Raw genomic sequence first — 12,539 nt, 5'->3', positions numbered from 1 at the left:
GGATTAATCTTGGCTGCTGAATTCTCATCTTTCGTCAAAATTCCAAGTTTCACTACATACCACCTAGAGTGAGTGAGTGCTAGAGTGCAGTCCGAAAATCACAACAATGCGATTTCTAAGGCATTTGCTGCCTCCCACAACTACTCTGGGACCAGTTTCGATGCCGATTTTTTCGAACCGATACGAATTGGGAACCTTCAAGAAAAAAAGCGTTCACATTTCTAAAAAGCTGGCAACGCACCTATGAGCCCCCCGGTTGCATCCATCCATGTTCATGGGGAGGTGTTAGTCACTTTGCATCAGGTGAGCCTCTTGCTCGATTGAAAATAAAAAGATAACTAAGAAAGCCAGTAAGTAGTACTAATGATGACTTTCTCGAAATACTACACATAACTACGCGAGCCCTACATTCGCGCATAAGATATTAAAAGATATTTTGAAACTTCAAGTTATACTAAACTATATTTTACCTGTTCCCCGGTATCTGTATGGAAGGAATTGGTTCTGGGAGAATTTCATTGCAATTTGAATATAGATAATAAATCAAATAAATGTTTGAAATGTCTTGTTTAATGTTTCTGTCTTTTCATCTTCTCTCTACATATATAGGTACATAAATATACAAGTATCATACAATAGTACGTACAATGTTACCGTTTTAATACTCATTAGTTTTATTTAGTAAACTTTAGAGAGTAAACTGATTCCCATTAAAAATGAATCTAGAATATTTTAACTAAGGCTAAAATTATATTAAAATATTAGTAAGTACAATTTTATGTTTAAGTTAATATAGACATATAAAATTAACACCTAAATGACTTCAGTTTTAATCATACTATACTATATTTAATTTAAAACAGAATTGTACATTTGAGAATCTCTTCCCGTTAAAACTAAATTTTATTTGAGTGTTTCTAATAATCTTTACATTATATAAAAACAGTCCAAGTTTGTTAGTATTAGGATAAAATTATTAGACCTAAATAAATCTTATATAAATATTAATGCAAAATAATAAAATTTTGCCATAACTTTTATTGATAATAATTAATTGATTATTATTAAAGATCAGTTTACATTTAATTTACACGGCTTATATTTACTCGTATTTGAAAATATTAATAATTTCCATTTGTTCAGAAATGTTTGAGTTTAATTTAAACAACTTGAATCATAAATGCATTTTCACGGTGGTTAAATATTTTCTATATGATACAGATAAAAAATCATTATAATTGGCGCCAATATATTTTTTTTCTCTATCATAGTTTAGTCTCAGGCTTAGGGCCCTGCTTCCTGAAGCCTCGCCTTCTTCTGTCGGGGCAGGCGTATACGTTTTCATTGTACCGTTCGTCCTGTCTCATGTCCGGTCGGTACTGGAACCCATCGCCGTACGTCGGGGGCTGTATTTGCGAGGACGCTGAACAGTTGGAACGATTATCGCTGTCATTATCAGCGCTGTCAACGTCACCTGGATAATATGAATTGAGATATTAATTTTATGTGAATTTTAAGATTCTTTATGCTAATACATTTTGAATTTTTTTAAGGATGCTGACTTTTTATCTTTTTAATTCGTGTTTTTTTATTATTATTTTTTAACCAAAAAACTATTATTATTCACTATTAAATTTGGTTAAGTTACATATTATGATTGTTGAAAACTGAAATTAATACATAGGTGGATATATTAGAATAATTAAAGATATATTACCGTCACTGCTATTATTGCTAGGAACGTGCGCGTCCCGCAGTCGCGGTCTCCGCCTCCAGTACCGGAATTCGCGCGGGAGCGTGTACGAACGCGGCAAAGATATCTGAAGATTAAACATAATATTTATGTAAGTGCCAGACGTTAAAAACAAAATATTAAAGATTTAATAAAATATTATTGTCGATATTTTTTAGTGAATTCGGATGATAGGACATTTAGATGCATATGTTTAGTGCACCCAGAAATTTTAGTTACGAAGTAATTCTGTCTGTTGCCTCTTCACGTTTAAACCGGTCAACCGATTTACATGAAATTTGGCATGGAGATAGTTAATTCACCTCTTGAGAGGGTAAAGTACTGCGTATAGCACAGAAACAGGTGCAATACGTAAAGTTTTATAAATTACGCGCAGGTAAAGCCTACAATAATAATAAGGTAAAGGCTTCAATTACTTATGAAAAAAATGTTCTATGTAGACATTCCAAACGTGCGAAGCCGGGACGGGTAGCTAGACTAAAATAAAAAGCCGCCGCTTCTTATCAAAGCGCTACCAATCAGGGATTCAAGATGTTTTACCTCGTTCTAGTTGCACATGGTACATGTCATACACCCGGAACACAAAAATATATTGATGGAACGGAACGGAATAACTGCCGAGGGAGGGGGTGTCGGGTGCGCACTAATGGAACTTTCGAGAATAGGAGTCGCCGCCGACCTGGCTGTCGATGTCGCTGGGCGGGCGCGGCGTGTCGCGCGCGCGCTCGCCCGACTCCGAGCCGCTGCTGGGCGCGCCGCCGCCCGCCGCGCCGCCCGCGCTCCCCGCGCTCCCCGCGCCGCCCGCGCCGCCCGCGCCCAGCGCGCTCTCCTCCTTCTTGCGGTTGCTGCGGCGACACAGGCACATGCTCGGATTAGTATGGGTGAGTTAACAAATAAATAACAGATATAATCGATTTCGTTGAACTATTATCGACCGATAGTTCCGACCTACTTTTTATCTAAAAACCTTAGTCCTAAAATTAAAATCACACCTTTTTGAAAAAACCTTCTAACTAACATTTTTTATCACAAAATATTAATATTCAATAAATAAATGTAAAAGATTGTCCGGCGAGTAGATATTACCAGAAACCGAAAAAATTACGAGATACTCTTTACCATTAATCTTAACAGGAATAAGAAACAAATAAATTGATATATCCTCCATAAAATTAAGCAAGACTAACTTTAGATTGTTTGTCTTCTTGTGTTTTATAATAAGATCAATAAGATTAATTCATAAAATGCTGAATAGAAAAACAAATATCGGGAGTAACTTACGAATATGGTCCACCCCAATTGCAGCATACTTGTCTAGTACAGCCCTCTAAGTAATGCGGCGCCAGTAATATCTCCGGCGTCCTGCACCGCTGCATCTTTCTTAGCTGTTCCATCTTCTTACCCCCCAAACCCGGATAAGGGAACATCCTATCACAGTTTTGATTGTACTGGTTACAACTTCCCACCTCATTGTAAATACCCCTTATGTTCTCCATACCCTGAACGTTTGCCAAACTCTGTAAGGCTGATACATATTCCTCTTTATTTTCACCAAATTTTCTGTACACACTTTGGCCGTTATCTTCGCAATATGCCGCAAAATCGGCAATGTTTTGTCTGTCGTCTGAATATATGTTTGAAGGATTCTGTGCTTGTAGTCTGGTATTATTCTGAGCTGTAGTTTCGTAATTATTCGTGCTCACATCCGGTAGATAGGTTCTTGGGCTACTGTTCAGAACATTTCTGGGGCTCCGACAAACGTTTGAATCGTATTTCCTATTTTCGCTGATTGCTAAATAATTTGGAGATCTCAATGGAGCTCTGTTTACTTCGCTGCGAAGATTCGAAGGATTTTCGTAGAATGTTCTGGAATCTTGGTTGTACATGCTTTGGACGCGAATTTTTATATCAGCATTAGTATTTTCGTTGTTTTGGAAGTTCGGGACGTTGTATTCTGGTTTTATTTCCGTGTATGTTGGGTAAAGGTTGCACGTGTGGGGTAAGACGGGGTAGTTTTGGTAGGAATGTGTCATTTCTATACTGGGCCATGCGGGTGGTTCTGCGTGCGTTTTAGCCCTGGGTATTGGCTGTCTCTGTAAACTACTGTATATTTCTTCAGCGGCCACAGGGGTAGTTTTGGCTAATTTCCCTTGTTTTATTTCCTCTTCGATAACCCTGAGTTCGGCAAGTTGCTTTTGTTTCTTTTCTTGAAGTTTTTGCTGTATGTTCACACGGGATCCTACACTCGAACCTTCATTTTCTGATGAACCACCCTAAAAAGTATACTTTTATTTAGTATAACGTAAATCGGAAGTCACAACCTAAAGTTTTATAAATCAAGTGATATTTTTTTTAAATTCTATTCTTTTCAAGGCTGAGCTGGAATTTTTCATATTTTAAGACAATTTGACTGTTACTCAAGGACAACAATTGCCGGACCCGATGAAGCTCTCATATAGTAAAACGAATATCTCACGTGATGGTGATGTGCAGGCAGCGGTCGACGCCAGAAGGCTGCGGGGGGCGCCGCGGGGGGTGCAGTAGGGGGCGCGGCGGGGGGCGGCACGAAGGACGTCGGTTTCTTCTTCTTGCGGCACCCCGCTGCACTGTAACGCATACTCCGTTATCAAAACGCAATCCTCCTTACATCCCCGATAATTTACGACGACAAATCGATTCTTACCTATTATTCACTGGGTTAGAGAACCTACAATTAAATACACCCGGTATAGCAGCATTGTCCGCCTGGCTGGGTTTACCTAAAACAAAAAAAAAACGTCAAATTATTTTAAAAAGGTTTAATTTTTGAAAATGGAACTTATTAAAATCTTTGAGTGTCATCTGATATGTTACATACCGTTTTTGTTTTGCGATGAAGCATTTGTACTATTCGTTCCCTGTTGGTGCTCCCCTAGCATGTAGCCAAGTCTCCGTACGTGAAAATATCTACAAAAAATAATTATACTTTTAAAAAAAGGTTTGCTTGTACGATATCGAACTACATCTATGTACGTCGTACATCTGTTTTCTTTCTCAATACTTTGGTCATTATAGGATCTATCAATATTTTTAGTAGATTTTAATATTGTTCTGTTTCTAGGAAGTTGATTTTCATTGGCTTGCTCGATGCGAAATAATTACATATTAGGTAAATAGCATTTTAAATTAGTCGTCGGCATTACCTGTAGTAGAGCATCATGAAGGCGAGGCCGGCTACGGCGGCGGCGGCGGCTCCGGCTGCGGCGGCGGCGGGACGCAGCGCACCTCGCCACGACCACCACCAAGCCGTCACCAGCACGCAGTTCTCCACGCACATAACGCAGTAGAACACCACCTGGTCAAAAAGACCTATTTAGTTACGGAGGACTAGCTTACCCGGAGTCGGCTGAGAATATTAATTTATATTTTATTTAGATCTCACTGGATCTAATCAAAGAGCACGAATTTTACGATTTTTGGAAACGTTCAATAGTATAGCTGGTGAAGTTTGAAATACTAAAATCAAAGTTACGTAAAATTCAACGTCGGAATTTTATATTACTTGTAATTTGAATTGACAAGAAATTTAGATTATTTCCAGCATAGTTTAGACATAAAGTATTCATACACATTATCGAGGAGAAATAAATCAAAGTAAGAAAATTTGACTGAGTATTGTACCTTGTGGAACACCCATATAGTAAACATTTTAACATTAATCTAAATTTAAATACGATGACATATTATAATACTGTCATAATCCGCTATAATAGCAAATTCGAATGAGCATAAAGTCATTCCAGTATGTCGAACCATCAATCAATTAAGCAAAAAAAAAAAAACATATAAAATTAAGGAGACTAAGATTTTTATATTAACACTGAACTAGCAAAGATTAAACCGACCTCAGATATTATTAAGAACATCTATATTGTGAGAAGAATCGTTTGTTTGTTTCTTCTTCTTTTCTCTGCCAATGTCCCAAACTATTTGGGGTCAGCACAGCATGTCTTCTCCCTCCCATTCTCCTTTACTATTCGTCATCTGATCTTTCACATCCATATCACACACTCTATCTAAGCTGTCTTATTCCGTCCCTCTCCCTCTCCAACCCTTTACGTTCATGCTCATCTCTTAGTTACAAGACGAATCTGTATGTATTGAAAAGTCTGTGTGTCTGTGTGTAAATAGTTTTCTTACCATTTTCTGTCTATGATTGTGTTCCTGCAGGTTGATATATGCGAACACGTACACGAAGGCGATTAGAGCTGAGAGGTACGCTTTACGCGGACGACTTATACGTTCGCCGTGGAACACGTTCTTTGGAGATATCAGCCACAAGAACATTGATACCCAGTGGAGACCTGATGAGAGTAATTTTGTAAGATCACTGCTGTTTAAGGTTCGGTATCGACTAAGTCGGAATAGGTTGTTAACCAGTAGCTCATTAATACATCCACTTTAATACATATATATATTAATACATACACATATTTTTCCCCACCACCAATATGATACGACTTTTTTAACAAGCAAGTTGGATTTTTTAATAAATCAAGATTTTTGTTAGGTTAAGGGGACTTACCTATAACTAAAAACACCCAATATTCATAGACTAGAGCGTAAACGCTGAGAGCACATATCCGAGCCGATACAGTTCCCAAACGCCATAAAAACTGAAAAAAAGAAATGATGAAGGTATCCAACCATTAATCCTTAACAAATTTTAGATTCGCCAAAATTGTACGCGTCATTTATTAAGGGATCTATGTTGTATTTATTTTCTCTGTGTGGTGAACAAAAAAGTATAAAGTAAAGTAAAGTAGATTAGAATTGTCGCGATTAGTCAACCAAAGACAATTCAGTATAACGAAGTTTTTATTAGAAGTTAATTGTGAATGGTGATGAAATATTAAAGTAAATTATAAAATTACTTGCAATTCAGTACATGTAAACGAAGAATAACGGTTTTTACGTCAAATAACTCATTCGAATTATCTTTAATTGAATTTCTATTCTATTGTATTCGCGCCAAATGATGATAAACTACAAATTTAAATTTATTCAAAATATACTTTATTCAAGTAGGCTTTTACAAGCACTTTTGAGCGATCATTTTAAGGAACCGTGTTAAAATTAGAGCTACTATAGGTTTGAATGTAGATTCTACTGAGAGGGTGAGAAGAATCAGCAAGAGACTCAATAGTTACAGCATTTGCGATTCAGTACGCAAGACAAACTTGAAACATTTTAGCTTTATAAACATTACATACGAAAAACTTGAGTCTCAAAAAGAACCTTAACTCTTTAGGAACTTCAGCTAGATATTTCGTCAACAGAGATTTTTTTTCTTACTTGAAAGATAACTCCAAGCCAGGTGAGTACGAGGCGGTGCACGTTCTGCAAGCGCACGTTCTTGCTGAAGCTGGCCAGCGCCCAGCACACGGAGAACAGCGAAAGCGAAGCGGATATCACGTTAAGTTCCGCGAATGCCTTATTCGCTGCAGACAAGTGGAATATTTTAATCGAATGTTAAAAAGCTTGAATAGGTTTTAACAAGTGAACGTTACGTACTTAGTATTTTGTGATAATTCAATCGAGTTGAATTGAAAATACATAATACTAATGGTAGATAATATTAAATTTGTGTTATAATCAGGGTCGGATCTACCATATGGCTTTTTGGGCTTCAGTCCAGGGCCCCGTGGATTCAAGGGGGCCCCAGCTAAGTCAAGTCAAAGTAAAAAATAGACCATAATGCGAAAGAATCCATAACTTGATTAAATTAAACATATCGTATGGTTTGCAGCCCTGCGAGTCTTGCAATTAATCAAACCCATTCAATTAATTTAATTCAAGTCTACGTTCTGATATGTCTTAGGTAAGTAGTTTTAGCCCAGGGCCCCCTAAACTTACGGTCCGGCCCTGGTTCACTTCGCATTTGCGTAGGGGAATAAATTTAATATCGACTCCTTAATACATACGAGTTAATCTACCCGATAGATATTGAAAATTGAAATATTTTTTTGTGAATTAATAATATAAAACATTGATTTTTCTACATGATTAAAGGGCAATCATTCAAACAAACTTTTTTTTATAATATAGTCAAACAAATAATCAAGTTATAAGATATTACTATGATCTAAGTTACAAACCTGCAAGCCTACCTGATGGCTCATCAACTGTTGGCTCAGGAGTGATTCCAACCAACTCGTTGGTTGACTGCAAGTCTGCATCTTTAAGCAATATGTGGAGTTGCAATAGCAACATCGGCGCCGCCTCGCAAAACGCATGGACTAGACGTAACATACCTAAAAATGACTATATTTCTTTAAATCTGGCAATGGTCCTGTGACACTCGGTACTCTTGTGGTTTCGGGTGAAAATTTATAGGTACAATTTTAAAGTGTTTAAAAACCACTTTGATAGGAAGGCAGACAAGCCGTTTGCCGAAACCATTGCTAGACCACTTAACGGGTAGATAAGGTCACAATCGCACTCGTCGACGCTCCTCTAATCATGTGCCTGTAATTATTGGTTCACAATTGGGACCAGAATACAAAAATATATTATTTTTTTGCTGTTTGCTGGTAGAATAACTGGTGCTTGCGCAAAGCCATTCGACTAAAAAATTCTAGCTAATTCTAGCTAAACAAAAAACATAGCTAGCCCTATTTAACGCTCACGATGTATCCATAAGCCATTTGTATAGATAATACTTACAAAGGTCGCGAACTTGATGTTTGACACTTCTTAATTCTACTGGCACGAGTAGTCGCGCGTATCGCCACAGCACACCCATTTGTAAGCAATGCAGGACAATTGGCAGCCAGGGTGGCCGGTCTTTCCGGCCTTCACTTGCCCACCATACGTGAAGGTACCACCGGAGAGATAGAACCTAAAAATAGAGATGGTATTCATTATTTTTTCTTGACGATACAGCAAAGATGATTTTGTTTTTCAGGCGGTTATCTGTTTAGGTATGTATGTGTGATTTATTTCTTAGAAACATCTTAATGTTTGGATGGTTTTTAATAATGAGGTCTCTGTTATTTTATCTGAATTCTTAAACGCGCGATATTTTTAAGCTAGGTAAGTACATTTTTTAATTCAGCCGAGTAATTGTTTAAGTATATGTTATAGATGATATTTTATCATATTTCTACATACTACATTTTATTAAGTAAACAATGCTTTAAACTTTAAAGAAAAATCGAACAGATTTTTTTTAACTCTTGTACACATACCTGTGATATTAATAGAGAGGTGACAACTATCGATATAGTTGCTGCAAAGGTACATTTATATCCTCGTTCTAGTAGTGCATAGCCCATCACTAGGTCGAACACGACGTCGCAAAAGTATCCGGCTAGGGATATCACGTTGAACAAAACGTCGCATAGGGGTAAAAACTCTGCCATTTTCTAACATGTCTTCTATTATCTTGATAAATCTTGCATTACTGTTAAGAACAAATTTCGATAAATTATTGGTACAAAACAAAATTATATTAATTTTAAATATAAATTAAAAATTGCTATATTTGAGATAAAATAATTGATATTTTTGTTTACAATAATAAAATTTATTTCAAAAAGTAAAACAACAATAATACTAATAAAACAATAAGAAATTACTGTTCTAGGTTAACATATAGCTCATAATTATTTTATTATATTAAAGGTTTTTATTCAATATATTTTAAAATATTTAATTTGATTTAAAATTAACAAACTTTTACATATATTATATTATATTAATCAAATATTTAAATGCATTCAACTGAACGTTTCCGTAATCTAACATTGACAGACGCGTCATCAACTTGACAGCAATTAGCAAACGTCAAAAAGCCTAGTGAGTAGTGGTCAACTCGTACTTGTTTGCGGTTGAATTACACTTTTTTTGTGACTTCACTATAATTATATTAATACATAATGTCCAATTATACAGATTTAGTAAGTAAAATAGGCAAAGATAGTTCTAGAGCAGCGTGCAAGAAGTGCGGTTATGCAGGACACTTAACGTTTCAATGCAGAAACTTTATCAAAGTAAGTATTTACAAACAAAGTTGTTGGTAAACTTTAGAAGTTGTTATTTATCATAAATTTATGCTATACGATTTTAAACTTATAACAGATGCGATGGACGTTTTAACTTATTATTATTTTTGTCGAAATCATCATTATACGTTATAATTTGTGTTTAATAATTAACAGAGTTTTTATACAAATAAAATAATATAAACCGATTAAGAATATTAAAAAATACTATACAATCATTTTTAAGTAATGTTACGTACGTAACATTAAATATTTTTTTTTAACATTTTAATTCATATTTATGCAAAAGTATTAAAAGTTTTTAATTCAATACCTTATATTATTTTATGCAAATACTAGGTATACTATGTTACACGATCATAGTTATCCTATGTGCAAGATTGACATGTTAATATTATAATTGAGTCTGAAGTTGAGATATCTGGCTTGCGTAACATTTATTACCTTTTATAATATGTGATGAAAAAAGGCTAAATTGAATGCTAAGGCCCTGTGGCAGACTTTTGCATCGTAACAATGGGGTCGTATTAATCTTTTTATTTTATTTATTATATTGGGTAGCAATATTCCAAACAAAGTATTTTTTTGTTTAATATAAGATATAATTAAGTAATTTAACATGACTTGTATCACAGGTGGATCCCAATAAAGAAATTGTCTTAGATGTAAGTAGTACGAGTAGCGACAGTGAGGAAGAGTACGCTACTCCTCTGCAAACATTAAGAGAAGCGGAATTAAGACAGAAGTTGCAAGAAAAGTTACAGAAGACAAAAGAAAAAAAGAAGAGTAAAAAAAGGAAGAGATCTAGGTATCATTTGTTTTGTATCCTTAACCCTTGCCGCACATGTAAGGTCACCGAATAAAAAAAGTTAATATGTGTGCATGAACCAATGACTGAGTTCAATTCATTCATCACTAATTACATGTGCTTAATTTGTGTTTATAGTTCATCATGTGCTTGGTGGTGAGGGAAAACAACCTGTATATGTCTAATTTCAATAAAATTCTCCCACGTTTATTCACCAAACCGCATTAGAGAAGGGTGCTGGAATAAGCTTCAAACTTTCTCCTCAAAGGGATACACAATCTTAGCCCAGCAGTGCGACATTATCAGTCTGCTACTTTTTGTTCTTTTTTTCAATACACAATCCTAGCAACAATTACTAATGTTTACAATCATTTATGTAGGGATACTGTACACAACATTTTCTATATAAGTATAAAGGGTTGATGGATCTTATTTAATCTTTCAGCCAACTGAATAGAATTGGATGGAATTTAGAATAGATATCATTTATAACCCTAACGCATATGCTAAGTTGCCTCCTGCTTGCCCTGCTCCCCATATAAAATTAACTATTGTTGTGAGTTGATACTCAGACATTTTCTAAACATGCACTACCTACTATTTAATTAATATATTTAAGTTTCTATACTAAAGTTGCCAGAACAGACTGTTATATCTATAAAGTCGCCTTGGCACACGTTCAAATTGCTAAATATCCAACGCTTAAATGATGTACTGCAGGTTGATAATTTAATTTTGGAATTGTATTAGTATACAATAAAGTTTTTTTTCTTATAGATCATCAAGTACTTCCTCATCAAGTAGCAGCTCGTCGTCCTCAGAGAGCAGTGATTCGGATAAAAAAAAGAGGAAACACAAGAAGAAAACAAAAAAGTCTAAAAAATCACATAAAAAAAGTAAAAAGTGATTAGACTATGAAAATAGGATTTCAACGTTTTAGCAATATGTTTTAAGTGTTCAATAATGAATTGCCTTTGAATAAATTGATCTGTATTTTTTCAATTGTGTTTTATTTTTCATCCCATAGTAAATTATCAAATAGCATCACTTAATACCTAGAAATACATATAAATATCTTGTTTACTAAAAAAGTTTAGTATTTTTCCATTAAGCTTATACCAGAATGATTACAGGTGTTTTTTTTTTTTTTTTAAAGTTAACCCAGTCAAAAGTCTCAAACTTCAAAGCATTTATTAATAAATAAGTGTGGTTTAAATGTTAATAATTTATAAATTCTATTAACTAACTAGTGATTCTAGCTTAAATAACTATATTCAATTGTTTTCTACTAGTAATTTGTTTAAGAAAATTTAATATTGATTAATGTAGTTGCAAAATTCAGCTTTTAATTTTGTATTAATGACACGGGAGATCATTTAATATGTTTATATTATCATAAATGACATACATATGTTTTAAAATTTAAAGTGTGAATAACAATTTGTTAACCCAGCACTACGTAACGTAAATAGAAAGTACGTGGTTAAAATGTTTTGTATACATTTTGCAAGTAAAGTAATTTAAAAAACTACGAAACCTCGTCAGATAATAAATAGAACAAGTCTATATGACAAATATTTCTTACCTGAATCACTCGAATTCCTTAAATTATGTAGAAAGTATGTACACAAATTTCACAGAGGCACTTTGACGCGTGGGAATAATGAAAATAAAATTAAACTGTTTAATTAACATTCAACTATATTAAAAATATTTTTATTTGAGTAATACACTTTAAAAACTATGAAAAGCTCAATTATTTTGGTTAAGTTGTTAAAAAGTTTTAGTCAAGTTCACGTCAAAAGTTCACAGACTAGAGTTCCATCTAGCGGCCGGTATGTGTAGCTCGTGAAAGCTCGATCGATTGTTTTGTTGCAAACATCAGTCACAACTCACAGGCCCAGCATGATTAGAATGAACGCACCCAGCTTAA

General features: G+C 34.8%; 3 protein-coding genes across 3 annotated transcripts in view; 1 reads left to right on the top strand and 2 right to left on the bottom strand.

Moving 5' to 3' along the window:
• The window catches only part of LOC113403119 (dystrobrevin beta), a 170,224-nt gene that overhangs the window by 15,961 nt on the left and 141,724 nt on the right, over positions 1–12,539 (bottom strand). The window lies entirely within an intron of this gene.
• Positions 574–12,518, bottom strand: LOC113403113 (uncharacterized). Its single transcript, XM_064219024.1, has 16 exons — positions 12,192–12,518; positions 8,983–9,197; positions 8,459–8,633; positions 7,903–8,046; positions 7,088–7,233; positions 6,318–6,408; positions 5,933–6,096; positions 4,936–5,087; positions 4,611–4,699; positions 4,437–4,512; positions 4,230–4,359; positions 3,035–4,026; positions 2,573–2,598; positions 2,433–2,506; positions 1,718–1,820; positions 574–1,474 (listed from the first exon to the last, which is right to left on the bottom strand). Exons 2-16 carry the CDS (start codon positions 9,154–9,156, stop codon positions 1,266–1,268), a joined length of 2,745 nt encoding a protein of 914 aa, XP_064075094.1. The 5' UTR covers positions 9,157–9,197; positions 12,192–12,518; the 3' UTR covers positions 574–1,265.
• LOC113403144 (protein SREK1IP1-like) lies at positions 9,569–11,608 on the top strand. The gene is made up of 3 exons (XM_026643605.2): positions 9,569–9,786; positions 10,434–10,606; positions 11,384–11,608. Exons 1-3 carry the CDS (start codon positions 9,673–9,675, stop codon positions 11,511–11,513), a joined length of 417 nt encoding a protein of 138 aa, XP_026499390.1. The 5' UTR covers positions 9,569–9,672; the 3' UTR covers positions 11,514–11,608.

The sequence above is a fragment of the Vanessa tameamea genome, chromosome 25 (assembly GCF_037043105.1).
Source record: "Vanessa tameamea isolate UH-Manoa-2023 chromosome 25, ilVanTame1 primary haplotype, whole genome shotgun sequence".
NCBI lineage: Eukaryota > Metazoa > Arthropoda > Insecta > Lepidoptera > Nymphalidae > Vanessa > Vanessa tameamea.
The sequence above is the reverse complement of the archived record's forward strand: the minus strand, read 5'-3'. Positions and strand labels throughout refer to the sequence as shown.